Source organism: Aquila chrysaetos, chromosome 10 (assembly GCF_900496995.4).
Source record: "Aquila chrysaetos chrysaetos chromosome 10, bAquChr1.4, whole genome shotgun sequence".
Lineage (NCBI taxonomy): Eukaryota > Metazoa > Chordata > Aves > Accipitriformes > Accipitridae > Aquila > Aquila chrysaetos.
In genome coordinates, this window is record NC_044013.1 from 41,094,650 (window position 1) to 41,121,489 (window position 26,840).

At 42.7% G+C, this 26,840-nt stretch overlaps 3 protein-coding genes and 2 long non-coding RNA genes across 11 annotated transcripts; 3 read left to right on the forward strand and 2 right to left on the reverse strand.

Moving 5' to 3' along the window:
* Positions 1 to 1,390: 1,390 nt before the first annotated feature.
* On the forward strand, positions 1,391 to 2,831 carry LOC115347494 (lysophosphatidic acid receptor 1-like). Its single transcript, XM_030028950.2, is given in 2 exon segments — positions 1,391 to 2,655; positions 2,658 to 2,831. Coding segments are annotated over 2 exon segments (996 nt in total). The 5' UTR covers positions 1,391 to 1,727; the 3' UTR covers positions 2,726 to 2,831.
* A 452-nt stretch (positions 2,832 to 3,283) lies between these two features.
* On the reverse strand, positions 3,284 to 4,244 carry LOC121233612. The gene is made up of 2 exons (XR_005933479.1): positions 3,660 to 4,244; positions 3,284 to 3,473 (listed from the first exon to the last, which is right to left on the reverse strand). It is a non-coding gene; the product is annotated as an uncharacterized LOC121233612 (long non-coding RNA).
* A 443-nt stretch (positions 4,245 to 4,687) lies between these two features.
* Positions 4,688 to 6,081, forward strand: ZNHIT3 (zinc finger HIT-type containing 3). 2 transcript variants are annotated; one of them, XM_030028957.1, is made up of 5 exons: positions 4,689 to 4,819; positions 4,932 to 4,963; positions 5,059 to 5,163; positions 5,252 to 5,332; positions 5,571 to 6,081. In XM_030028957.1, exons 1-5 carry the CDS (start codon positions 4,740 to 4,742, stop codon positions 5,759 to 5,761), a joined length of 489 nt encoding a protein of 162 aa, XP_029884817.1. In that variant the 5' UTR covers positions 4,689 to 4,739; the 3' UTR covers positions 5,762 to 6,081. The 2 variants fall into 2 exon arrangements, with proteins under 2 accessions (XP_029884818.1, XP_029884817.1); XM_030028958.1 differs by lacking the exon at positions 5,252 to 5,332 and having other exon boundaries at positions 4,688 to 4,819.
* A 60-nt stretch (positions 6,082 to 6,141) lies between these two features.
* On the reverse strand, positions 6,142 to 26,026 carry MYO19 (myosin XIX). Of its 6 annotated transcripts, none has more exons than XM_030028939.2 (24): positions 25,937 to 26,026; positions 23,918 to 24,062; positions 22,986 to 23,134; positions 22,643 to 22,756; positions 21,767 to 21,899; positions 21,479 to 21,548; positions 21,013 to 21,115; positions 20,704 to 20,800; positions 20,141 to 20,217; positions 19,676 to 19,766; positions 18,480 to 18,645; positions 18,063 to 18,136; positions 17,848 to 17,969; positions 15,974 to 16,087; positions 15,412 to 15,588; positions 14,352 to 14,498; positions 13,765 to 13,872; positions 12,793 to 12,863; positions 11,728 to 11,837; positions 9,658 to 9,821; positions 8,851 to 8,980; positions 8,581 to 8,666; positions 7,911 to 8,219; positions 6,142 to 6,954 (listed from the first exon to the last, which is right to left on the reverse strand). In XM_030028939.2, exons 1-24 carry the CDS (start codon positions 25,946 to 25,948, stop codon positions 6,826 to 6,828), a joined length of 2,898 nt encoding a protein of 965 aa, XP_029884799.1. In that variant the 5' UTR covers positions 25,949 to 26,026; the 3' UTR covers positions 6,142 to 6,825. The 6 variants fall into 6 exon arrangements, 3 of the variants coding, with proteins under 3 accessions (XP_029884799.1, XP_029884802.1, XP_029884803.1); XR_003925505.2 differs by lacking the exon at positions 6,142 to 6,954 and adding an exon at positions 10,554 to 10,681 and having other exon boundaries at positions 8,078 to 8,219; XR_005933478.1 differs by lacking the exons at positions 6,142 to 6,954; positions 7,911 to 8,219 and adding an exon at positions 10,554 to 10,681 and having other exon boundaries at positions 8,580 to 8,666.
* LOC115347499 lies at positions 14,494 to 21,896 on the forward strand. The gene is made up of 5 exons (XR_003925509.2): positions 14,494 to 15,289; positions 17,304 to 17,363; positions 19,695 to 19,879; positions 20,712 to 20,818; positions 21,824 to 21,896. It is a non-coding gene; the product is annotated as an uncharacterized LOC115347499 (long non-coding RNA).
* Positions 26,027 to 26,840: the final 814 nt, after the last annotated feature.

The window sequence follows — 26,840 nt, forward strand, 5'->3', positions numbered from 1 at the left end:
CTAACCTGAATACACTGATACACGTCAACTTTAATAGAAAAAAGAAGCGATAGAATTTTCCCTTTTAAGCTCAGCATTTTAGCACAAATTTCTTCTGTTGTAAATTCTGGCAGAGCTATCATATAGTGCACAGATTTACAGTTCTAGAGCTGGGATTGCTGCTATAATGATCAGATGTCAGCACTGAATGTGGAAAGCCCATAAACTTAGCTGAGCTGCTTTGCAATATCATGATATAACATTGTTACTAACAGTAAAAAATAAATTAAATCAGAATAACTTTGTAAGTAACATGGCTTTACCTGGATAATTTTGCTAAAGGAAAGCTGCTCTGTTGCTGATGCCAGGTAGCAGCCAGAGCACATTGGAGATTTCTCCTTGTACGTGGGCATTTTGAATAAAACACGGGGTGACACAGAGGCGACCCACACTCAGTATTAGCAAACAAAAGCAGCCACTTCTGCATAGAAAAAAAATATCCATGGTGCTGTTCATGTTGATACACTGATGTACTGCTCACCCAAACTGCTCCGCTGTTAAAAATCCCCACGTTCCCCACTGTATACTCTATTGTTTGTTCCAGCAGTGCCCTCTGCTGCCTGATAGCATTGAATGTACGTCCAAAGAGCTTTTTTCCCCCAAGTGTCAAGTATTATAAATGTAGTTCTCAAAAATCATTTACCTTTAAAGAGACAGAGAAAGAAAAGATATAATGATGTTATGTTGTTTTATTAGTGTACAAGTTACACAATAACTTTAAATAAGCAAACACAAAATATCCTGTAACAAAGGTATGAGTATAGATGTCTGTCATTTTCTAGCTACATGCTCATCCAATAATTAAGGTTAAAAAAAAAAATGGCATTTTCAGAACTGTTTAGGCATCTTAAGTCTCCAATACAATTAATCTACTAAAGGGTTAAGCCATTATCCTGCATTTCCTTGTTTGAAAATTAAGTTAATTCAACAAATCATTAAATGCATCTCTTTTTTTTTTTTTTTTTTTTTTAGCTTGTAAACCATCAGTACCTCTGATTTACACAAGAGAAAGAAAGGCCGTACGATTTCAGGTGTATTCTGACAACTTCTGAGTACTCCAGAAGTACTCAATCTCAAGCACTTTAGAAGTTTTGTGATGTCACTAGAGCTGATCTGAAATTTGGACTTACACCCTCACTGAACTGGGGTCCAGGTTAGTGACACAAGATTGTTGCTCTTCTTTGAGTTCCACCAGTCACATACTCCCTCCTCCAAAACAAAAAAAATTACTGCTCTCCATTTTCTGACTATCTAATCTTTATCCATCTAATTTATTTGTGAATTAAAGCTGAAGTCACATTCATTCCATTTTAGAATGTCCTTAAAGATTTTTAAACGATGGATGTGATCATTAATCTTCACAATACCTGGCCAGATTTTGCTCTTGATAAAGGTGGCTTTAAGCAGATCATCTGTCTAGTAGTAAATATGTTTTCCAGTTTTGGCTATCCTAGCAACTTAAAGGTAATAGGCTATGCCCTGAGTTAGTAACCCAAATATTTAAAAACATGAGTGGTTAAAGTTTAATCCGCTGTCGTGGTGATGATGTGGCAACAGAAGCTGTGTGTCAGGATTCATTCTTCGCCTGGAGAACGAGGTGGCAGTAACGCTCGTGTAGTACGGTCTCTTACAGAATATGGGATGAGTAAAGCAGACCTTGTTAATGGTTGAAAATAGAGGTTTCCACCATGAATGGATACCCAAACTGCTCTGCTAACCACACTAAAATTTGGAGTCATTATTTAGTACTCGCACTGGGCATCCCTCAGCTGACCATTAACATAGCATCTGTGATCTTCAACTGCACAGTCATCTTCACCAGAATGGCCACAAAGGATCTGCACAAGCCTATCTCTATACTCTTCTGCAATTTGGCTTTTTCTGATCTCTTCACCAGCTTTTCTGGCTTTTGGATTTCAATGCTGTTCATCACCAATCCTGACATTACAATCTTTGGATCCAAGGATATGCTTGCGCCTTATGCCTTATATACTATGTCTATTTTATCCACCATCTATAACTTGGTAAGCATTGGAATTGAACGCTATCTGGCTGTGGCTGAAAGCATGAGAACAAGATTCAGGGTTGCTAGAACTCATTCCATAGCTGCAGTCTTAATTAACTGGGTCCTTGCTCTCTTTTTGGGGTGCTTGCCATTGATGGGGTGGAACTGCTTGCGCACGGAAAAAAATCTCTCCATCCTCTACAGTCCGTTTTGCGTCGACTACCTCATCTTCATCGCCATTCCCAATGTTGTGGTGGCTTTTATTATACCTCTGTTCACTTACCTTAGAATCATTATCATCCTGAGGAAAAGAAAGCTGAGAATGAAAGCATGCGGACAAGCCACGGGCACCTACAAATCAGCCGAAATCCAGGTTGCCAGAACCAGTATTTTTATTTGGCTCCTGGCGTTGATCTCCTACGCTCCTTTTTTCGCAGGAGTCATATTCGACGCAACTAACCACCAGTGCCACGCTGATCTCTACCCAGGCGTCTACATCTTTCGAAACTGCACAGCTATGCTGATAACCATGAACTGCTTGGGAAACCCTATCATTTATACCCTGAAACCCAAAACCCTGGGGTCTAAACTCAACCCTCTGAAATGCCTCTCCGCCAGCGTGTCCGAGCCCGCACCATTGAGAACATCCAGCCGGGGCTGCCCGTGGTCCAGGGCTGCTGATGGACCTGACCTAGTCAACGTAGTCAGGGGCAGAGCTGAAATAACGCCCCATTCCCGCCCGCTGCCGGCGAGGGGACAGCTCCGGGGTGCGGAAACCAACGCGGGGCGCGGAAACCAGCGCGGGGCGGGGGGGGGGGTCCCAGGGCGGGCAGCCGCGGAAGGGGGGCTGGAGTTTCGTGGCTTCTCTCAGCAGCTTTCACAGCCTTCGGTAGCGGGTGAAGCGGGTGCAGCGTTGGGGAGGTCTGCGGCTTTTCCTTCTTGAAGCGGGCCGGGGCGCGCGGCTGCTTTGTCTGGGCTCTGAAGGGAAACGGGAGAGCTCTTTTGCTCAGAGATAAAAATAACTCCATTAGCCCTGTTTACTTTGCGTTTGGAAACGGGCTTCTGTTGTGCTCGCTTTGCTCCTTTTCGTGTTATCTGTGTGGTTTTGAAGACAGTGAAACGGCTAGAAAATTTTCAGTAGTCTGGGGGGAAAATGTAGTTTTGCTTTCTCATTGACAGTCAGTCAGTTTTATCTCTGAATACTTGGTGAATCTCTTTATTAATGGGGGCACTCAGCACTGTTTTACTATTGTAATTTTAACTGCTGTACGCAGCTGGATTACATGTTTTTGCGAGGCATTTGCGACTACACTTTTTATATTTCTGCTTATAAATAGAGGAACACTTGAGTCCATGGTTTTTGAAATTTGCACTGTGCTAGGAGAAAACTCACTTGAATTCATCAGTATCAGAGTTGCAGTCAAGTCGCCTGTACAAAACCAAACAAAAAAAAAATGTCAAGGCCAAGTATGTTGTAAAAGGAAAAGCTCTTACCTCCTGCTGCTCCAAAAAAGAAGTTGGCTACTGAATCTGCCAGATCCTAGTAGAGATGAATGCTCATTCTCAGTTATACAGGGATATTGCCTAGAAGAATCTCAATGCTTAAATTTCTTACCTCTTGCACAGTTACCAGTCCAGAAGCCTTGATCGAATAGACCCTGGTGACGTTAGCTCATCTTGCTGGTTTTAAAGTATGCTGAAATACTGCTCAGTGGTATGACATCAGTGTGAGCATTCATACTGTGGTAATGTTCTCCCATTCACGAAACACACGCACACACAGTCCAACCAAAATCAGCCCTTCCAGTCCAGGTTGGAGTTTTCAGGGATTTCTTTCCAGTTTGTTTGCTTTGTTGTCATCGTTTCAGCATTTCAAAAGGCTTGCGTGAAGCAAGAGCAAAATCCCATTGATCTGATCCTGAGCGGGTATGAGAAAAGAGCGTGTTTTGCGTGAGAAATGGGTTCACCCACTGGTGAAAGAAACGGGCAAGTGCCATTACATTAACGACTCCGATACTCAGCGGTTTGCGTTTATTGCTGTAAAACCCCTCTTCTGTGCTACTTTACATTGAAGAACTCTGGGAGAATTGTGTCAGTCTGAATTAACATTCAGACATTTAAGGAAATGGATGGCGCTAAATGAAACATAATTAAAATGAATTATTTAAACGCATAACGTAACTCGGGATAAATCCGGCTCCATTTTTTTCTGCTGAACACTACGGGTTTGCTGTGAGCTCGACCCCCGCCGGCCCCACGGAGCCTTCGGCTAAAAACCGAACGTCTTGTCTCCTACTGACCGTATTTCAACCTAAACTCGAGCTTCAGCCGAACCTCACCACGGGGCAGATGGTAAATATCAACCTGGGGGCGGTTTTATTACCTGCTTTTTATTTTACCGTATGATTTCTGTTCGTAGCGACGTTGGCAAGGGGGGGGGCAGGTAACCGCCAGAATATTTAACGCATCGCTGCCTGTCGCAGCGATTGTCGTTTCAAAAGCAAGGCGGCAGCTGGAATCCAGCCACAACCCCCTCAAGGGGAGATTTTTTAAATATATGTATATAAATAAAAAAATAACGCTGGGGCCAGGCGGGTTGCGCTAGGCCCCTCCCGCCGCTCGGCAATGGACTAGCGAGCCTGGGTGGAGGCGCTCGGCGTTCCGCCGACCGGAAGCGGAGGGAGGAAGGAGCGCCATGAGGGCACCGCGGCCTTGCGGGGTCTGCGGGGCGGCCGGCGCGGCCAAGTACCGCTGTCCGCGCTGCGCCGCCGGCTAGTGAGCGACGGGACGGGACGGGGAACCGGGGAGGAGGTGGGGGGGAACCGGGGCGGGCGGCCTCCGGGTGCGGGGCCGCCTCCCGCCCTTACCGTTGTCTCTCGTCCCGCAGCTGCTCCGTGCTCTGCTGCAGGGCCCACAAGGGTGAGTTGAGCGGCGGGACGGGGACGGAGGGCGGGCGGGGGGGGGGGGGGTCCGGTCGGACCGCAGCGCTGCTCTAACCCCCGCCGCTCCCGCAGAACGCTGCCCGCCGGAGCCGAAGCGGGAGGAAGAACGGGAGCGGCCGGCGGCGGTCGGACAGCTCTTCCCCGGCGGGCCGCTGAACGGCGGAGGGCGGCAGGCAGGTAGGTGGGGGGGTGGGTGGGCTGTGGAGGGAGCGGGGGGTGTCCCCGCCGCCCCCCTCCCCGGCAGCTCTGCTCTCCGCGCCCGCAGGCGGCCCCTGGTCGGTGGAGGACATCCTGACGGAAGATGACGAGCAGGACCGCGTCCCGCTGCAGAAACTCAAGCTTTTAGGTAATCTTGAGAAGTTAGAAGGCGGGGGGGGGGGCCTCAGCGGAGGCACAGCTCCCCCGAATTCTTCACGGCGATTTATCCCAGTTCCTGCGCCTCCTTGCATGGCCTTAAGGGTTTAAATGTCAGACACCTGGCCTTTCACCATGTCTCTTTGAAAGTTTATTTGCAAAATAAGGGTGGTCTCGACCGCGTTTGGAAGAGACGAGTACTGTTAATCTTTTTCTTCTTTTTTCTTAAGGGGAATCGGAAGAACTGAGAGGCTTGCTTCTGAATCCACATCTCCAGCAGCTACTGCTGACAGTCGATCAAGCAGAAGACAAAAGCTCCCTCATGAAGAAGTACATGCAGGAGCCGTTATTTGTTGAGTTTGCAGACTGTTGCTTGAGAATTGTTGAACCTCCAGAGAAGGAGAACATCCTTCCTGAGTGAGCTACGTGGAGAACGTTTTTCTTTCCTTGACATTTTTTCCCTCTGACAGAAGAGGTTTGACAGCACCCCGTGCTCCTGGGGTGCACCATGCTGTGTGCTTCCTCCAGGTGTGGTCACACCTCGCTCATGGACGTCAGTGCTCTAATTTTCAATTTAGAGTTGATAAACCGTGACATAGTGTAGGACAGATTTCTAGGTACTAGGAATTAAACTGGATGTTCTGTGGGCTATGCTTTCTGTTGATATGGAAATACTATCAACCATGGGAAACGTTGCTTCCCAATGACAATTAATATTAAATATATTTGCATTTATTTTAATTCCCAAACTGATCTGAAATGTTTTTGTTAACTAAACCTTGTTGCAGATTGTCAGACACCTTTACAAGGTAGTTAGCAGTTTATTTAAAAGTGGCATACACAGAAGAGCCGAACATTTTCAAGACGCATATGAGGAACAAAGAGACGGTGTAGAGCGCCTCTGATGAGAACCTTGGGCCCTTGGCAGAGGTAACGCTATTGACTGGGGAGTGCTGGAAATGCACGGCAGTTGTGAGAGTACGTATGTTTTGGTCGTATAGATACAACGCAAGAGTCCAGTCTCGCTTTTCCCTGAGACATCTGCTGGTGGTGTTAGAGCAGAAGTTGTGTTACATTACTGAACGCTCGTGGACAATCCACGTAGTTGTAGTTGTACTTCCCAACAGAATCCAGCACGCATCAGAAATGTTTGCCTTATTTGCTCTCTCATTACCAGCCTCGTGCTTCTCCCAGGTAGTGTTAGAAGTGTTCGCTTCAAGTATATATTGCTTAAAGCACTTGATCTATTTTAATTATGTTGAGTGTTCTCATAGTACGGATATTTCCTCTATAATGTGCATGTGTGTGGGAGGAGGAATGCCCCCCCCCATGTGTTCTAAATGTGAAGTACAGCATACGTACAATGCATCAATATAGAAAGCTCTGAGGTAGCAGCAGATACGGACGTTGAGTAATTTGAAAGCAGCAGCTTGCAGACAGTCCTTCCCTGAAGGAAAAAGTACAGTATATGCAGACGGCCAAAACCTATGTTGGAAGGAGTTTTTTTCTGTCCAGTAAAATCTGGTTAAATCCAGTGATGGAATAGGCATCCGTATGGGGGCTGACGTTTGCGTAATGCAGGGGAGACTTCTTACAGTGAAACTTGATAGAGCCCTGCAAGAAAAAGAGGCGGAGAGGTCAGTTCATGTTTTTGCCAGATTTTGAGCTAGTTTTGCTAGTCAAACTAAGTAGTGCTTTAGCATATAAGCAACTAGTGAATATGAAGGGGAGGGGAAGACCTCCAAAGGAGTCCTAGTACAAATGGGTTTAAGAGAAATGATTACTACAAAGAGTACCAGTACCGTAATTTGAACTGAAATTAGCTTGAACTCTGAAGATTTGAGTATTCAGTCAGTACTGGACTTGGTACTGCTTCTTCCTGCTTGTAGTAACTGTGACCAGACAAAGGCTACATTCTTGCACGCATAATTTTATGCAACCTTAAAAATTTATCAACAAAAAACCCAAGCACGGGGACAAGGTGATTTGTAACCGGAGTGCAGTTTCTGAGAGAAGCCAGTGTGGGTTGCAGCTTGTTTGTAGTAAATGGTATCTATGACTATTCTGCATGTGTGCAGGAGATGAAGTACTCGAGGGTTGCTCCCTGCTTTCTGCCCTGAAAACCCTCTGTGCGAATTAGTCTGCGGTTGTCTGCACAGTGAAGTTAATACAGAATTACTGGGACAGTAATACACCCAGTGGGTGCTTTTTCATGTGTTCACCTGTTGTGCAACTTGAATCCCCTAAGCAGAAAAAATACGTACTACATAATAGCAGAGCCCATGTTAGAATCCTCTGCTCTCCATTTCTGAAGCAGAGCTTTGATCGGTTTGTTCCTATGACAGAGATTAACAAGAGTTTTCATGCTTAGTTGAAAGTCTCAACTCAGCCCTGTGTCTAGCTTGACCTATTGATGTCAGATTCATCCTTGTGTATCTAAGCCAGCGGAGAAAGGAAGACTGTAGCCTGAGAGCAGACTTGACAGTTGCTCTGCTCGATAGCAGAGTTCAGGTTCCTGAACCCGCGGCAGCTTAGCTGTGCTGCTGACTGGAGTGCGTGAGGTTTGTTACCTGTGGGAGGGCTCTAATGGAAGTGATGCCAGAGCCAAAGAAACAGCTTTCCACCTTGTAGCAGTCGCTCTCCTGAAGTACTTTGAGGCATGCCAGCAGGGACAGGTCTCTCCGAAGTCCCGTTACAGTAACAGGTGCGGCAGCCAAGACAAGGCCAAGAGGCCAGAATTGAATTATCGCATGCAGAGGCCAAGTTGTTTCCAAAGAGCAAGGCGGTTTGGCTGAGATCACCGTAGCTCCAGGAACTGAGAAGAATGCCTTTTCTTCACCCTCATCCAGTTCTGCTGCTGCTAACGCAGCCATTTTTGCCTGACAAAGAGATGCAGAACAATATTCTTGAACAAGATTCTCAAACATCTTGAGCAAAGTTCAAAACTGCAAAACTGAAGAGTCTAAAAAAGGGCATCTTAAAGGACAGGACACCCTTTGGGACAGGTTCCCATTTTATGAAGGTAAGGAACGAGTTTATTCTGCAGTCTCTACGCTGCTACCCTGTAGAAGCAGCTGTACAAGACTGCCGTCCGTTTTCTGCTCTTCAGCTTGAGAACAGTTTTCTGGAAAATTGACAGTATTGGTTTTGTACATTTACTTGACAGAGGTAGATTCTTTCTCAAACACTAAAAAGCCTCTGTCACTCAATTTCAATGCTTTCCTGTACCAACGTACTTACTTTCCATTTCCTCCAGCCATGCTTAATAACATTAGCAGCTCTGCGCATCCTTTGGAAGCGATTCTTGGCTAACCAGGAACGAATAGCTGAAGATTTAATTAAAAGAAATCTTAGTACAAAGAATCCCAGAAGCTCTTGCACACAATGCGAGATGGCACTTAAGCTTTCTCCATGTTCAATTAATGTAACCACTCCTGCCGCTTTAAACATCCAGTGTAACTGGAAATGTTACTTGTTATACTATGTTCAGTCACACCCTTACCAAATTACCTGCTTGGATGACAGTTGCAGACCATCTCTCCTTTGCTAGTTTCTTCTGTTTAAATCTTCTCCAGCAACACTGGATGCAAAATGCTTTCTCATTTAACACCTCTGCTCTTCTAGCTTCAAGTTGCTCCAGCTGCATTGGGGATACGAGCCTGCAGTTAATACTCGGGGACGGAGTTGTGGTTACGACTCCTCCCTCTTCTACAGTCTCTTGGTGTTTGTCAGAAAACCACATGCACAGTTCAGTGTCCTAAGACTGCTGGATTAGGTTTTGGAAGTGAGAGCACTTCATTAGTGCTTATTAGGTAACATGTAAAATGAAAATGAGGGGGAAGAGAGTGTTGTGGGGGGAAAAAGCGGACACTCCCAAAGTCACAGTAGCAGCTGGCTTAAAACTAGCTCCATTGAAGGGGGTTCTTCTGTGGCTGCATCCTCCAGTACGGAAGCTTTGCAAAAGTGCCTTCATCTCCTTCATCTCTTTCACAAAGCTGCTGCTTAGGCCTGCCAGAGTAGCCAAGTCTGTCAGCTGAAGCTAAGGAAAGCTGTAATCTTTACTGGAGCTGGCACGATACTGATAACGCTAGGCACAAGTGCAGCTCCTTGTCCGTTAGCAACAAGGATGCCATTAAACAAAGTGCTTCTGATAGTTGGATTCTGATGGATGTTTGATTTAGTTTAATAGAAAAGGCCAAATTCTGGTCACACTGGCATTAGCAGGAGTATTGCCTAAACCATGATGATCATCTCTGCCAGAATCCCCATTATGCAATTATGCTCCAGAACTGCTAGCCAAGGAGACAGCACTCTTACCACAGAATTAGCCATAAACACTTTGGTTTTGCCGCAGTACACTGAAGTGTTTTCTGCTCTGTTCCCTGTTTGCTCAGCAGTAGTTGGTCCCATAACAACATTCTGAAGGATCTCAAAAACAACAGAACGTGATGCTTTGTTGTCATCCACCACTGGAGTCTCGCCTGCGAACGAAGCATTGAGGAGAGAGTATCACAAAACTTGGAAATCAAGACCGAGTAATTGTCTTTACATGGAGACTTCTTGGCCATTTAGGGGGGGATACAGATACAAGAGGAGGGGAGGTGATGGCCGAGACATCACTAGATCTATCTGTGTTTAAGGGAAAAATGTGACAGCGTAGATTTTGCCATGTGCTAGCAACTAGAATACCAGCGTGGTGAGTTTTAACTAGGATGTAGTTTGGGCGCTGTCTTATGACCTCTATTATAACCTATCCATAGGTAACAAATGTCATTTTGGGTAGATCTGGACAATAAGACAGACATACGGAGGGCTCAGCTGTTCTCACATTGTTTAAAGCATCCTACATTGAAACATCAGAAAGCAACAGCACTGCAATTAAGAATATATTTGAGCAGCTCAGTCCCTAAGAAAATCTGATGAAATACCCAAAACTCAAAGCTGTTGGGAACAATGAACAAAAAGCAAGGAATTAGCCTCGTAGCCTTAATGTACTGAAAGATGCAGGAACAGCAAACAAACTCTACACAACTCTACAGCTTTCACAGGGCATCAGAAGCAGCTACAGGGACATGTACTAAGCAGGAGTTTATTGCAGCAATAAGAGGTTATTAAAACCATTTCTGGGACATAGTACACAATTTTTTACATTATGAGACAAACAGATTAGCCAGATTAATCTATGTGGAAATAGAGGTAGACTTAATTCAGACCTGTCCTTGAAAGAGATTGTGTTGTTCAAGGCAATGCTGCATGAGTTTCTGCATGCCCAATGCTGGAACTCGATGGTCTTTGTATCTTTCCATCCTGGATACTGTTTGCTTTTCTGCTATAAATATTTCTAAGGAGATGAGAGCATTTTAAGGTACTGAAAACAAATACAAGCAATTCTTGCTTACAGGAAGACATCTGGTGACTATGATGGTGTTCCTGGGGCTGGGCTGATAAGGGAACCAAAAGCTTATCCCCATGTTTAGGAAATTGTTCTGCTTTGTTTGCAGCTTATTACCCACTAAAGATAAAAAGGACTAGTAACCTATCACAATCGGGCATTTCAGCTAATGGGTTTATAACTGAGGGAGAAAGGTACGGTGTCTAAGTCATTTTCCAGCCTCTACTTTGTTACTTCATTCCGTTTCCGCATGATTAATAGATTTCCAGCCATTTTACTTATCTGACATAGGCTGGTACTTACTGGTCCTGCTTCCCACATCTACTGGTTACTGAACAGACCCATTGGGTGAAGATCGATTAATCGGGGAGAAAGAAGGGGGTTGCAGCAACTTTCAATATTAAATGTAACCACCTGATTAGGTCCTTCTTTCAGGGGTTCAGACCAAAGATATTACCTTGTAGATTGGATTGTGTTTTTTAAAGTCCATCCTCGCTCTTGCTTAGAAAAAAGAATCGCATACAGAAGTTTGCAAAAGGTAGAGGCAGCAGAATCCAGGTAAGCTAGAAGGTCAGTGTGTTCGGCAAGAAAACAAGGTGGGGGGAAAAAAAGAAAGGAAGGAGAAGGAATATAAGCAAAAAGGTAAGTGGTTTTCAAGCCTACTCAAGAACCAACTCTAAATCAAATTATATCGGGGGCGGGGGGGGGGGAACCCCAAACACCATCATAACTGTAATTGCCCTACCCAGGAGGAACACAGAAAAACAGCACTAAGATTAAAGACTTGCAGTTTTTAAAAGAGCATGCTGTAAGTGTTAGGCAAATTAGAAGCTCAAGTTGGTGATAGATTAGAAACTCAAGTTGTGATAGATTAGAAAAAGATTTTGAGAATAGTGGTGTCCCTAGTGCTGAACACAGTAACTGATCTATGTGATATCAAATTGGTGCAGCGATAATTTTACTTGATAGCAGAGGGATTATCTAAAGAAACGTACCTTTTTTCTTGGCAGAATGATAGTTGCTTTTATCACACACTCTGTTTTTATTGGACCCACATAATTTTCTCAGTATTTCATAGCGCTCAGTGAAACTTTGGAAGGGGATCCTGACGGACAAACGTACAGTTAATTCTAGGCAAGTATCATTCACAGTATGGTAAATAACTTGTCCTTTGAGAGGGCACAATTGCAGAATGGCTTCAAAGATCCAGTGCAAATAGACTGATGCCTATGTAGTCACCAACATGCAAGAAAATACAGACTTTCTGAAGAAATTCGGGAGACTGCCTGTGGCCCAATAACAGACAGTGACTTTTGCCTGTAACAAAGACTGGGCAGGAATTGTGCCTGTTAATGTTAACAGTGAGCTTCACCCCATCAATATTGAGCTGTCAGAAATGTGACTAGCTCAGGCCTTGTTCCCTCCATCCTCTAAAGGTGGTCAAGAAAGCCCAGCAAGGTGACTGGCTGCGATGAGATGCTCGACTTCAAGATGACTACACTTAGATGAATGCCATTTATAATTTCGTTTTAATTGCTGAACATGTTACTGCGAAGCCACATTCAGTTAGAAAGTTTTAGCACGTGATAGTCCACATCAAAACACCTCTTCCCTAGCTTCTCAGACTGGAAAGGTACAGTGAGATCTCAGACTGGGGGTGTGTTACAGATACATCTGGACTTTGTTAGTTGTTGCTGTATTTTTAAGAATCCCATTGTCTCGAATGCAAGTTGTGCTACCACTGCTGCTTGTGCTGTTATTCCACTTTTGGACTTGCTGAACGAGCAGAGTTTCATTATCCAAAACGCAGAACAACCGTCCAGATTTGTGACAGGTATTTTTGTCTCCAAAACGTGAAGGAGATGTGGTCAAATAAGCTTAAAAGCAAGCAGTGAGCAGAACTCTTCAGATAGCTTTGAAAGAATCAGTAGTTTTGTGGTCTGAAACAGACTGCAAAATACTTGGATTTCCTGCTTACCAGCTCTTCCAAATAACTAATATGCCACTGATCGCTATAGAAATGGATTACGGAAGACGTTGCTCAAGAATTCTGGACTTACCTAATAGGGAAGCCCGCCGCACTGATGGTGATGGCTTCAACTATTCCACACGCCTGAAGCTGGCTGAGAACCTGAGGCATAAATTGAGATGGTTTAGGTAACCACTGTCTGTGGAAGCTGCTGCTAAGGTCTGTACAGGGTGTGCTTGACCCAAGCCACGTGCAGCTTGGCTCAGGAAGCACGCCAGAGCTTGCTTGGTGTGCACCACCACACTGGCAGCTGGGGAATGAACGGAGAGGGTGGAGAAGGGGATTATGCAGCCATCGAGCTACTGCTTTGAGTAACACCCAGAGTAGGGTCAAGGCTGTGCTCACACAGTCCTCGTGTGCCCTCTCTTGTGGTATCCACACACCCTGCACTGACCAAATGCAGCAGAATATGAAAACCCAGTGTTGGTATTTTAATACTACTTGCATGCAATCAGCAAATTCTCTGAGTGTTTAAGATTAACGCAGCACTACTCCAGCTGCTTGTTTTCACATCAGATAAGGTTCTCTAGTTACTGCTTTAGCATCTGCTGCTCTGCTCCCAAAGACATGCTTGTCAGCTGATCTCATCTAACTTGTCCTAGACTAGACTCCAGGAGCAAGCAGTTTTGTTGTAGGCATTCACCATGCAGATATATGTGTGATCAGGACTGCTGAGCAGTCAGATTGCCTTTATCTATTTTGAGGGCTGGGATGGCAGCACCCCAAATAACCCAGGAGGGCTCTGTTAAGAGAACTTCTCATACAGCAACAAGTAAGTTGCATCTGGAAGAGCTGCTGTGCTTACTAGCTCCATGTTAGACAAGCAGCATCAATGATTCTGAAAGGATGGAACTTGGAAGCTCCAAAAGAGAAAAAGCTATTTCAAAATGTGCTGCGAAAAGAGCTTTGCAAGTGACTCAAGATCATAACAGACCCAATGCGAAGCCCTGCACAATGTCTCTATGAAGCTTGACTCAGTGAGGAGAAGCTTTTGAAAAGTTACCTCTTCTCTTTTAAAAGTCATTGCCTTGCAGTCAGCGTTAGGCTTGATGCATCGGATGTAATGTGGTGTGGTGCTATTCAAAATCTGCATGAGATGTTCAAGTGAACCCTGTAGAAAACAAATGCAAGTTTAATTAGGGACTCCTCCTCCCCAGGCAGTTTAGCTAATCAGTGGTCTTCTATAAAAACAATGAAGCTGTTTTTTGGAAGGATGGCTTTACAGAGTCAGTATTAGCAGAGCTCTTCTGTAAGGACAGCTTGAGCAAAAAATCCACTCTATGGATGCTTTTGTAAAATTGTTGATGGTAAATTCAGAAAGTTTCCAAAATTATAGCAGGGCCATCAGTTGAAGCTAACCCCTCAAGAGGAACAGGTAGGAAGAAGCCTCACAAAGGCAGATGCCCAACTGTTAAAGGAAAAAGTAAAATTGGAGTGAGTTAAAACCCAGAGAATCTCAGGAGTCTGAAGCTATTTCTGTTTTACAGCTGTTTCATTTTAATAACATTGACTGATCTTGGTCCAACTGTACTGTTTTCTCATCTAGTTATGCAGATAGCAGTATAAAGCAGAAACTTGAAGAGGATGTACCTTGAACTTTGACACCACTGTAACAACAGCTGCTCTGTTCTGGGTTTTGATGTTATTTTGGTTCCTTTCTGTCACAGGAAATAATTTTTGAAGCAAAGGATCCTTAGAATTCTGCAAAACATGGACCAGCTCTGGTGGAATGGGGTCCTGCAAACACAAACATGACTCATTAGTATTTGAACTTAGGCAGAAACCTGCCACCTTTGAAAATGACTAAAAATTCCACATATATAGATGGAATAGTATTTCTGATGCCAACTTTGATTTAACCACAGCTGTAGTTTCAAATCTGACTGCATACATTCATTCATAGTCAGATTCAGGTACAGAAAACAATGTTTGGCTGAACATTTAGCAAATCTAGTCAAATGTACAGCTGCTCCTAACGTTGTTCCAGTTATACAGCTTAAGTGAGCTAGAAGTCTCAGGACTAGTTTAATCCCCATAGGAGAGTCTGCAGCAGATATTAGAAAGTCTATTAGAAAGTCTTCCTTTTAATTAAGAGATGGTATTTTTATTGCATCACCTGATACCACTTCCCATAATTGCTGGCGATGTCAGAACTGACAAGGGACCCTCATGTCTGCAGACTATTTCATTTAATCCCTGATGGGACAATGAGGCCAAAACTCAAGTTTCCTGGTACTTTCAGAACTTTCAGTAGTTGAGTCCATGTTCTTGTTTCTCATAAACTTATCTGAATTTTTCTGGGAAATGAAGTGCTATATTTATGGTTATAGAAATGCCCTGATGCCATTAACACTTCTGCATTGTCTCAGGAACGGAAGAAGCCGTGATTTGGTGATACATGGTCCACTTAATCCTCAGCTGAAAGGTCAGCTAACAAAGCATTTGCTTGTGCCAGTGATGGTTCACTGAAAATCAAACCAAGAACACTACCCAGTTCTACATGGCCTGAAGGATTTATTTAGAGCAAGGTATGTATAGCCAGTAGGCATCACTGAATATACGTGTTAGTGGTGCTTTGATTTAAAGTGCTTTTGGTCTGTAAGATTATTTGTTTGTTGGTTATTAAACAGCTCCTTCTGAAAACACCTACCTTATTTTTCTCCACCATTGCTGCCAGCTGATAGCAGACTTTGCCAGCATAATGTGAAATAATAAAGTTAGGCTTCTTACTAAACTTGTTTTGACTTAAACATTGATTATTAGACAAGGCTTTCTCAATCCGAGTTTGAAACAGGTCAGTGTTAGAGGATCTATTCAGACGGCACTCCTGCATAGCAAACGAGACAAAATTGCAGCATCTCTTATTTGTCATAAAGAACTGTCTTTAAAAGCTAAAACACTTTAAAATCACAGCCATTTTATTTTCAGAGTTGCTTTGAGTATGCAAGCCCTGAAATATGGGGGAGGGGGGGAACACAACAAAAAAATGTAATTAAGGCTTCATATTTGAATCAGAATATCCAGGATCAGAGGAAAAAAGACAACTCAGAATAGGAAGAAGCAGTGTCATGCTTGTTCTGAAAAACAAGCTCTGCAGAAATTTTACAGCTGACAAGTTTCCTGCTAATATAGTGTTCATGATTTCTTTGGTGGCATGAGACAGAAGGCAGGCAACTAGGCCAAAAGCATTAGGGGTTTAGATCCACGCTTACCTCATTCAGCAAAGAAAAAATGCTGAGAGGATTGCCCTCTATCAGATCAAGGCAGTTCTGGTTATCCTGGTAGTTTATGAAAGACCACTGTAGGCCTTCAGCTGCATATTCTTCCTGAAGTAAGAGAGAAATCGGTTATTCTGCAGCAGAGGGCACCAGAGCTCAAATAACTGTATGCCTTTTTGCAGTTGGATGCAGTTACTGTTTAACAAGTTATTCCTAGGCTCAGCCTGCTCATCCAAAAGTCAGCTTATGTTCAATGGCAATCCAGAGGAAAAAAAAAAGACAAAACAAACGAGGATATTCTACTCCAGGTAGCTTCTGAGTATGTAGCAGCAGATCCTGATGGAACAATTTGTTTAAGTGTTTGGGAACCTCACAGATTTATCAGAGAGCTGCAAGGCTGATTTAGACTAAACAAACAGAGGCTACAGTCACACTAAGCCTCTCCTGGCTGTAACTGAGTTTTGCCCCGAAGGGCAAGGAACACACAGAACTCCTTCTTTAGACTGGGATGTAGCCCTAAACCAACCATTGCGTGCCAGACTTTTCTAACTGGGCTCCATTTAAAACAACAGCTGATCCAAAATGGAGAAAGATACTGCTTAAAATAATTTGTACAATATTTATGCCAAATTACAGAGCAAACTGTCAGGAGTGTTTAACAAGCACAAGCTCTGGCCAGTTATTTTAAAAGTGTCCTGCGAACAGCTTGCTCAGCACAGCCACTAATGGCGTTTAAGTGGTTTGGGACACAGCCAGATCAAGGGAGGTAAGAGGGCAGGCAGTGGTTGGGAGGGGTACTGTAAACAGAGGTCATGAATCAGTTTCAAGGAAAGTAATTGTGCACTTGAACTTGGTTTCCATCTTTGCTGACCATTAACCCCTGGCACACTGACGAGGGCAGGCAGGAAAAAAACCACTGGGCATATGAAAGCACAAATTATGGTCCAAGAGATACTTATCTCCTGAACAAATTGATAAAACTATGCCACGAGACAGAAGGTACCATCATGTTGGTGCCATAAAGAAAATAATTCCCCAGATTCCAGTTAATGGCAAAGAGCGTTGTGGTAATGTATATGTTGTGGAGGAATTCAACAAGGACTGAAGTACATCTATTAGAGTAGCAGCCCAGGCCTAGCAGGGACTCTGTAGCTTTCAAAGCACTCAGATGAGAACTGGAATTAGCAGTGTGTGACCAGTTAGGCAAGTGACTGCAATGTATTTAGCATGGTGCAAATACCTTCTGTACTGTGAAACAACACAACTCGTGTACCTCCCCATTCAAAAATAAAAGCTAGTGCACGGTGTGTTTTTGTCTTTAAAGGTACCGGCATGACAACTGGGTTTAGGAAGCTGTTCTCCCACGGCAGAAGGTCTCCACCAGGTACCACGTGCTGTTAATGTTCAGGTTACAAGGTTCTGTTGGGCGCTCTGCCTTTGCGCTAAGTTCAGGTCTAGAAGCTCCCCACCCATTTAGGTACTTTACGCTTGATGAAGAGAATTAACATGGTTATAAGCAGCAGCTTCCAAGAGAATCTCAATTTAGGCTACACTTCCCTCAAGAATTTAGTTTTAAGTGTTCAGCTCTTTGAGGGAAAGCAAACAGTTTAACAGGCCACAGAGCCAATGGAGCTATATAATAGGGAACAGATTTCCAGTACCCAAGGGAGAAAGCTGTCTCATTCACAAACTGCCCCACACTCTCCTCTTTAAAAAAGCAGCTGTCACTCACATCCTACTGATTTCTGTGGCATTACTTACTCGACTGAAAGTTGTAATCTGACCAGAGGCACAGAAATAAAATTAGAGAGACAAAAGATGCTGTTTAAAAATTAGATATTTAACATTTGATCTTAGTGGGGTATTACCTGTTGTGCCTTCAGATAGTGTGCTACAAAGTGCTGCTGCAGTTTCTCATTGGCATAGTTAATACAAAGCTGTTCCAAGTTGTTTTCAGGGAAGGCTTCAAAACCGTAAACATCCAACAAACCTAGAAGAAACATGGGAAGACAGTGCACTTTGGTCTAGGAGTAGCTGGAAGGACATACAGTTACTTGGTTACACCAGGGTTGAATAACCATACCTATGAAGCTGGTCCACACTGATGGATCTGCATAGATGCTTTCGTTTATGACCAAAACGAGCCATTCAAACAATCTGCAGACAATGACAACTGGATTAGTCGGAAAGTGCTTGCTTACAACAATCAGAGTAGCGTTCTTTTACTGCTGTTTATACCAGTATCAGATGGAAGAAACAAAAAATGATGACATGCTGCCTGCTGACATGAAACAGCAGTTCTCTGAAGATCTCTCTGTTAGATATATGGCAGCTACATCAGTATCCACAACTGAATCAAGGGTGTGTCGAGAGGGGAAGGGAGGGTTACACTGTTATTGAGTCCAAGCAGAAAGCCAGGGAAAGTAAATCTCTCTGGCCTCCCTATTCCCTCACAAAAGTTATATGGATTAGCACAGCAGCCTGGCCTACATGTCCTTACTTAGCATAGATCACTTTGGCAAGGCAGTCCCTCCTAGTCTCACATTCGGCTCTGGAGCATGGCTTCTTGAAGACTTGTTTTCCAGCGGTTATTGTTCGAATTCTTAATGATTCCAGTAGTTCCTCGACAGGTATCTTCAGCAAGTCTCCAGCGGTCTTCACAAAATCTTGTTCAGGAAAAAAAACATTGCAAGTTGTCTGCAGTGTCAAATGAATGCAGCCCCTTTAAAGTTATGAAAGGTCTAGAGATAGTATAGAAAAATGACACTTCCATCAACTTGCAAACTTAAATATGGATTTTGGATCTTTTTACCCAAACTCGGGATAAAGTTTTGCAAGACGAGACTCTTAATTTGGATGTACAGTACCCCTAGAATTTTAGGTACTCTGTTTAAAATGAAACAATACCAAAAAAGTCTGAAGTTTGCCACACTGAAGTAGGCATTTTAGAGAGTACTCTCTAGGTATGTCTTTGTTACTTTTTTACCTTTTTTGAGCAGAGACGGCTAAATCCAGATAGAGAAATCAAACAGTCATGACCAGAGAAGAACAGGGATTTTGAGGATAGTAAGGAAATGTCAAAGAATGAGTATTTGCTAACAAAGCATTTAAGATCTTGCTAACCTGAGCTATATGCAAAAATGTTGGAATATTAAGTAGTGTGAATTCAGACCATGTGAAATAATAGTAGGAAACTTCCCTGTTCAGGACAGTGTTTTAGTTCTGAAGGAAAACTAGATCCACAAGCCTCCTAAAGACATGCAGAACAACCTATGCTGCAATTTAACAGATTTGCTGTTACTAAGCTTTAGTCCTTATCATGAAAACTTCAAAGGTTTCATTTTAAAAGCCCTGCTCTCCACTCTGGGTCAGATTTCTGGGAGTCTTGTGATGTCAATGAAGATTACAATCAAGAGTAACAGTTCTGCCAATAATCATTCTGAAATGACTGTCTAATGTTGCAGTTGCCTTGACCTGTAATGGAAGGATGTTATCTCTTGGAGCAGGGAAGCATTAGGTTTTTGTTTGTTCAATACTTTGAAACTGTGAGGTACCAAACAAAAACACATTTAAATTTTGGTTTGCTCGTGACCTTGATAGTCTCTTATCAAGCAGAAAAGCGTAGTAATCCTTTCCATTAGGCATCTGCACTAAGATAACAAGACTCTCTGGAGCACAGCATGCTTGTTGCCTCACCTTTGGTTTTGTCTTCTAGTTCACAAGGCTGAGATTCATCCACTGGATTAGAGAACTGAACGTTCCCAAGATGGAGAAGGCCTGACAATACCTGAAATATAATCAATCACTGAGTTTTCTAAAACAGAGCTCCCCTTCAAGACAGCGTCCTCTTAGCCTTGCCTTAGCCACACAAACAGTCAAAACATTTCTGCACAAAAAAAAGTAAGTAGATTCCAAATTTCTATGTTAATTCCTAATGATGCAATTACTGAAGGAAAACTAAAGTTCACAGGTGCAGGCTTTTAGTTAAGATCTAATATTTGGCTATGCAACCTAATGTGTAGCTGCAAGTCCTCCAGCCAGGAGTACTAAATAACCCATGCTTTGTACATTGATACAGATTTACTTCTGCAGAAATCCCACACTAAAAAGACATTCCAGACATCATTAGCAGTCTTGTGGTGACCATGCTTTGTACCTGACCTTGAAAATATTGTTCTGTGTGGAGCGGTCAATGCCCAAGTGAAACATCGCATCTCTGGTCACCTCAAAGCAGTCCTCTGAAAAGCCAAACAAGTGCTATTTAAAAGAAAGCCATGCACACAAACACGAGCAAGCAGAACAGTCTATACCACAACCAATTTAGCTAGAATTGTCAAAGGAGATCAAGGAAGCCAGATGCTCTTTCGGTAAATCCCAGAGCACAAACTAGAGAACCAAGTCATTGACAATACTGACTCTGTGGGGCTCTGAAGTTAGGCAGCAGGTTGCTGAAGCACATCCAAAGACGAGACAGTTTCTAAACATAGCCACAGAGAGATGCAAATTTGCTTGGCCAGAAACCGCTGTTTTAAGCCCGGTGAAAACTCTTAATAGTGCAAACTGAAACTTATAAAGAATCCCATTAATGCAGGTGGCTTTGCAGAATGTCTGCTGTTGGCTGACCAACCTGGGTCAGAGGATTTAATAGGACAGACACATTTTTGCCTGCCTTGCTTTAAGGTTACAGCCATTATTAATGGACAGTCTGTGAAACTAATCTTTACCATCTAAGTTTCTTTCAGAATTTGGCAGCCAGCGGTAGTCAGCCCCTTCTGGAAGGTTCCATTCTAGCCTCTCTTCTGCAGTAGCACCTTTTGTGATCTGGAAACAGAAAACAAGGTAACGACTGAATTCTGCCTTTGGTATTTACAGCTCACAGACAATGAAGAATAACGTACTGGGAGCATAATTTAATTTGGAAGCATGGCAGACAGGAAAACTGTTAAATATTAGAAGTTGCAACTATGCTAAATCTCATGATTTGATCCCCACTATTTGTCAGAAATATCTAGCAAAATTAACTGAAGGCAAACCTGATAAAAAATATGGAAGTTTCTTTCATTGGGGGCCTGATAGGCAACTCTGGTCTTCTCCAAAAGGAAAGTCTGAATGGAAGCACTACACAGATGGTGGAATCTAGAGGAGAAAAAAAAAGCGCAAAGATTTCAACAAAACTTCCTCACAGAATCTGACAGGTGTTGTGTTGTTAAGATACCGACTGACTATGAATCCTTTGCAGTCCACCTTCAGCATTGTGCAAGCTTAATGTAATATTTTATTCAGAGTTCTTAACTGCATCTGTTTTTCCATTGCTCTCTTTTAGAATCAGGCTGAGAGCTTGCAGAAAAAAAAAAAAATAATAATAATAATGTAAGTTGCCAGCAAACCAAAATATGTTCTAAAGACAGATAAAATATTCTGTGGCAGACTTCAGAAAGAGACTTGTAAAGATTTAAAGGAACAAGACAATAGATAAGGTTTTTACACAGTAATTATTACCTGTCTAACTGAAGCTGGATATATTTTCCAAAACGGCTACTGTTGTTATTCCGCAGGGTACATGCATTTCCTGTGAAATTGCCAGTGACAGATACAGAATAATCAGAGTGGTTTTACTCTTCCATGTAGGACATACAGATATTAAGGGTGATTTGTATGTAGCTCCAGTATTTGAAGAGTTTGTCTTTTAAGGAGAGGACCAAGAGCTAGCTTAGACTTGTCTATTAACAAAGAAAATTCCCACAGTGGCCACTACTACTTTTTGCTGTTAAAAAAAGCCTAATTTACCAAATGCTTCCATGACAGGGTTGGAATCCAACACTCTCTTCTCTATCCTTTCCACAGTTTCATTGCCTTTTGGGGAGATAACTGAAGCAGCAACAGAAGCATAGAATTTCATAAGGCAGCGAGATGTCCAGGTCTGCAAGAGAAAGGCTTGACAATAGGTCTTTGTTTTTACCATGTTATTAGTTACGTTAGTTAGTGAAACAGTGCTAGCTGCAGCTGGCGATGAAGCTAAAGAGAGTAATTGTGTCAGGTTTATAGCTCTAGTTCAGTGGAAACTTTTTGTGCTTATGCTTACATGCAACAGACACATTTAAATGCTATTGGAGTCAGAGTGCTTTGCTGAATGGCAGTTTTATCAAGCTGTAACCATCTGGAAGCTCAGCTAGAATTAACAGCTAGTATCTTAAGATGAATTGAATACAAATGGACTTTGAGTCATTAACACTCAGCAAACCATTTTGTTCTCAGGCTTAAAAATATCTTCAATATCTTCCTGAATAGGGATGGAAGGGCCTAGGATAGGATCTGAACTCTCCACTTCTTCTAAGTCTCTGCATAGGGTTTGCTGAGACCCACACTAGCTCCCTAACAGACTAGGCTGAGACATTAACTGAGGTGCAATTCCTGTTGAATGATTCAAATCTAGCCCTCCCAGAAATTACAGATGTCACCTAAAGAGCAGCTATATTTAGTGGAGTCTATCTGCAGCAATCACTTAATGCTTTACGCATATTTCAAGACAGTCGTGCTAGAGCAGACTGGCTACATGCTCTGTCAGAATTTTTTTTTCTTTGCTTGTTCACTGAAATACTATGCAGTACAAATCACTAGCAAATCTCAAAACTTAAGAGCAATGTCAGAAAAAAATCTCCTTACCTTCCCAGCACCACTTTCTCCACTCACAATTATAGACTGGTTTACAGGGTCTATCTGGCTTTGGACTTTTCTGTAGGCTTGCTCAGCCACTGTGAAGATGTGAGGCTTTAAATCCTGGCAATAAAAGAGAATATTAATATTTAAGAGAACAGTAATTACACAGTTCAACAGCAATGGACAGCAAAGGTCTTCTCACATTTATCTGAAAACAGTACTGCTCTTTTAACAGAAGTCATATTTCACTAGAAATGGGTTTTATCCTTTAGGATTATTTTGCTTATATAGATTTTGAAGAACTTGACATCTGGTTCTGCAGGACAGTTATTTCAAATATAAGGATTACCTGAGGACGAAGTGCAACATGGTACTCTCTCATAAGCTCAGGTGAATAGAGGCAGGAGACAGGCTGAAATGGATTTAAAGCCACCAGGCTGCAGCCAGCATTTGTGTAAAACAAGTTTACTGTGTATCTTGCTTGAAGACATTTCAGAACTGAAAGACACACCTTCTGTTAGCATCTTTTGAAGAGTGTATTTGACTCTTCCTGTTCCTGTTTGTAACAAAAATCTTCAGATATGTTACCTATTAGGTTTAACAGAGAATGAGGTGATCAAGAGAGTGATATAGGTCTAATATACATAACAATGTCTTTAAGAGTTGCCCTTATTTTTAAAAATCTTAAGGGATCTGCTAACTATTCCATTCAATAAATCCTGTGCTTTTATGAAGTTTCACAGTCAGTCCTAGAAAGCAAATCTGCTCACTTGCAGAACAAACAGAGGCAAGAATTCCCCACCTGCACTAGGAACAGGCCTTAGCTTCTCTTAACAGGATCGTCTTTAAAAGTCGAGTGAGGAATTTACTTTTCAAAACTAATTTCATGGATATATTTTGAATGTAAGTTAGAGCCTCGTTTTCTGATACATTCATATAACACCAAACTGCAATCACAAGGTCATGCAGGAGTCCTTCAATAGCATTAACTCTCAACCACACCCTGGCTACCTGAACCAATAATACAAATGTGAGCTCTGCATGCAGAGCTGGATAAGAGGTCAGCATGGCTAAATCTAAAATAAGAGTATTTTGAAAAAAAAAATAATCAACCAAGCCAAATGTGACTTTCTAAGGCTTTCTATAGGCTTTAATAGGCTTTGAATCTTTAACTACTGTGTTCATGATTGTATTAATGCGATGAGAACAGTAACTACCATATATTAGTAGCCACCAAGGAAAGTGATTCCTCAGGAGATACTCCCCTGGCTGGCTGCTTACCTGTTGTAGTTGTCACCGGATTAACTTTAGTGAGGTCATCAAAAAGATGCAGTTTCTCCTCATCACTGAGGAATGCTCTAACTTCTTCTTCAAGTGATTCACTGAGGTCATTCTGGAAGATAGAGTCTTCTTTTTGGCCATTTTCCTAGAGAGGATGTCAGATCAGCTCCAGTCAAAGGCTGAATATAGCTGGACTTTTACCTCATCCACTGTAGTTTATAGCTTTTCTACTGCTTCCATGTAACAGAAGTTCAGTCTCAGCAGCAGTCATAACTTAGTATGTTTGAGCTACTCTTCCTCCCAATTGCCGTCCCCTGGCATCAATGGTTCCCATGGGGTGCTTTGTTTTTAGAAAGGTATTATCTAGCGTATGAGAGATGGCAGGCTGACAACACTGTCTGTAAACTGAATTCATTGCTGGTAATTCTGGCTGTAAGCAAAGGCACTCGGAAAGAATGTGTCCTTAGACTCATACCACCTGGCACTTGCAATTTTGCAGGTCATTCAGCACAGACACACTTATACAATGTTCTCTAAGTGGCATATTTCTAAGCCTATGAATGTCAAGCATTCAATGCAAACACTGCCTTGGGTAGAGGGAAGCAGGAAGGACTGGCTGCAGAGGCTAAGGTAGAGCTGAAAGCTACTGTGGTCCAACACAAATGCAGTTTTCCTAGCAGAGACTTCAATTTTTAGAGCAGAGATTGAGGGCCCCGAGAGTGAAGTTGCAGAGTGCACATATTGCAGCCAGGGGAAAGAAATGGTGGCATTGTAAGAGCTGGCCTGCATTAAGTGAAGATTTGTCCCCTCTGAATCACTTCAGGTATTTAAGTCTTAGCCTCTGGGCTCCCATGTCCTTGACAATATTAGTTGGAAGGACGTATTTGCTGTACAAACATAATGGAAAACTTAGCCAGAAGAGATTTCAGGTCCTGTTTGTCATTTGGTGGGGTGGGGGCGAGGGGGGGGAGAAGAGAGAGGCTAGAAGGGAAAATGAAGAAGGGAAAAGATGACAGTCCTGATTTTTGCATTCTAGATATTCCTTTTCTGTTGCCCTTCTCCTTGACAGAAAGTCCTCCTAAGTAACCCTACTCATTTGTATTTAGTAGCATAAATCTGCAATTCTTTACAAGTTAACCAAGTCAATGAACAGTATCACCTTGTTTATACAGAAAAAGTGCTAAATTTAGTTAGCAGCATTCCCACTACATGAGCTAAGCTCATTAATAAAGGGGAAAATATACTGCAAAACCCCATTAACACATTTCGGGGGGGGGGGGGGGAAGCTAGAATAATGTTCTCATTTAGGAGCATTATCTTTTGCAGACAGCGTAAGTAGTTCATTTCCAGTAATACAAAATTTTACACAGCAAGGTAAAAAAAAAAAAAAAAGCTTAGCAACGCAGTTAAGCATTGCCATCAAAGCGATTTCTGTTATTCTCCTCTGAATGAACATTAAGAAGCTTGCTGCTTCCACAGAGAACAGACACGCACATTATGAAATGCTCCATGGACAAGATGAGTTTCTGCCAATTGCTCATTCTTCCTGTGCCCTCCCATGTGTTCGCTGTATTACGCTGGCACCAGCCAAGTTAAGTCCACTGTGCAGCTGATATTGCAAGACCTGAGAAAGGGCTTGGTTTTGCTCCCCTGCAACCCCCTGCTCAACATCGCTTCATTTGAGAAGAGATGGTGATCGCTTAGCCAAAAGAAAAATAATATTTGAAAATACAATCACTTCTGATGCCTACACTGCATAGCTCATGTGTCCATCAATTTTACTGAAAAAATACCCTTAAGGAAGTGCTTGCTACATGCATGAACACCTGCCTTGTTAAAGCCAATGGCATAACAGAAATTACTAGCTGGTGTTAGTAACAAAGCTCAAAACCACATAGTTAATAGGTCCAGTCAATTCATGAAGTAGGGGTGAATACACATCGGTAGTTACCTAATCTTGACTGCAGGGCCTACCAGTAAAATTTAATCAGCGCACTCAATTCCTGGTTATCTTTTTACCTGCTTTGGCATCTTGTCCAGCCCTATGGACGGGAATGCTGGAGAGGGCCTTTACTCTAGGGCATCTCATTCAAATCAGACTGAAGAACACTTAAATTAAAAAAAAAAAAAAAGACATTTAGAACAAAATAATTCTGGACATGTCATTCTCCGGAGGGTTCCACAAGCAGAGCCCAAATGCTTCAGACACCAATCCCAAGTAATGCTGGAGCTAGAAAGCCTACCTGCACTAACAGAGTAATAGTCATACATTCTGTCTGCCCCTGCAAATACAGCTTATTTGGAGGGAATTATATATCTTGCCTTACTGCAGGAATAAAATGCTTTGTTTCTCTTGAATTAATAAAGTGACGTTTCTTGGCAAGAAATTGCAACTTTGGTTTTGTTCAATTTCTCCTGTTAGGGCAAATAGGGCAGATTTGTGGGTCTGATGGCACCAGAGAAGCTAGTGCTTTTGGAAGAGGAATGACTCGGAGAAGTTTTGTATTGCACCAGAAACAAGATAGGCTTGCTTGCTGTCCTCTTCCTGTTCCTTCTAAAAATCTGTGGGAGCCAACCCAAGGTGAGTCAAGCTCACCCTCTGCATTTCTGTGATAAACACAGAGATTCCAGTCACAGAGCCAGGAAGAATTCTGTCTTCTTCCAGCAGCTGAAACTGCCATTACTTCCATTCCGTTCTATTCCATTCCTATTCTATTCTTATTCCATCCTTGCCTGGCACGAAAACACCCCTTAGAGACTACTTTGATCCCTGAAGTGCGTAGAGCTCGCGGTGCACACAACCATCATCACCTCCCTGCCTTTGAAGGGTTTCCAATCTCGTTACGCTATTACCCTTTCCTAGGAGAGGTGTTGCCTACAGCTGGCAGAGCCGTTCTTTGTCCCAGTTCCCCAAGGACACAGC

What these genes read in the sequence shown, in the direction of transcription:
- ZNHIT3 (XM_030028957.1), top strand. Translation starts at nt 4,740, where the DNA reads ATGAGGGCACCGCGGCCTTGCGGGGTCTGCGGGGCGGCCGGCGCGGCC. An exon ending in CCGCGCTGCGCCGCCGGCTA is followed by an intron (nt 4,820 to 4,931) that starts GTGAGCGACGGG and finishes CTCGTCCCGCAG; the next exon opens with CTGCTCCGTGCTCTGCTGCA. An exon ending in CGGCGGAGGGCGGCAGGCAG is followed by an intron (nt 5,164 to 5,251) that starts GTAGGTGGGGGG and finishes CCGCGCCCGCAG; the next exon opens with GCGGCCCCTGGTCGGTGGAG.
- MYO19 (XM_030028939.2), bottom strand. An exon ending in GAGAAAGTGGTGCTGGGAAG is followed by an intron (nt 21,900 to 22,642) that starts GTAAGGAGATTT and finishes TTTCTCTTGCAG; the next exon opens with ACCTGGACATCTCGCTGCCT. An exon ending in CAATGGTGGAGAAAAATAAG is followed by an intron (nt 14,499 to 15,411) that starts GTAGGTGTTTTC and finishes TTGTGTTTGCAG; the next exon opens with GACCCCATTCCACCAGAGCT.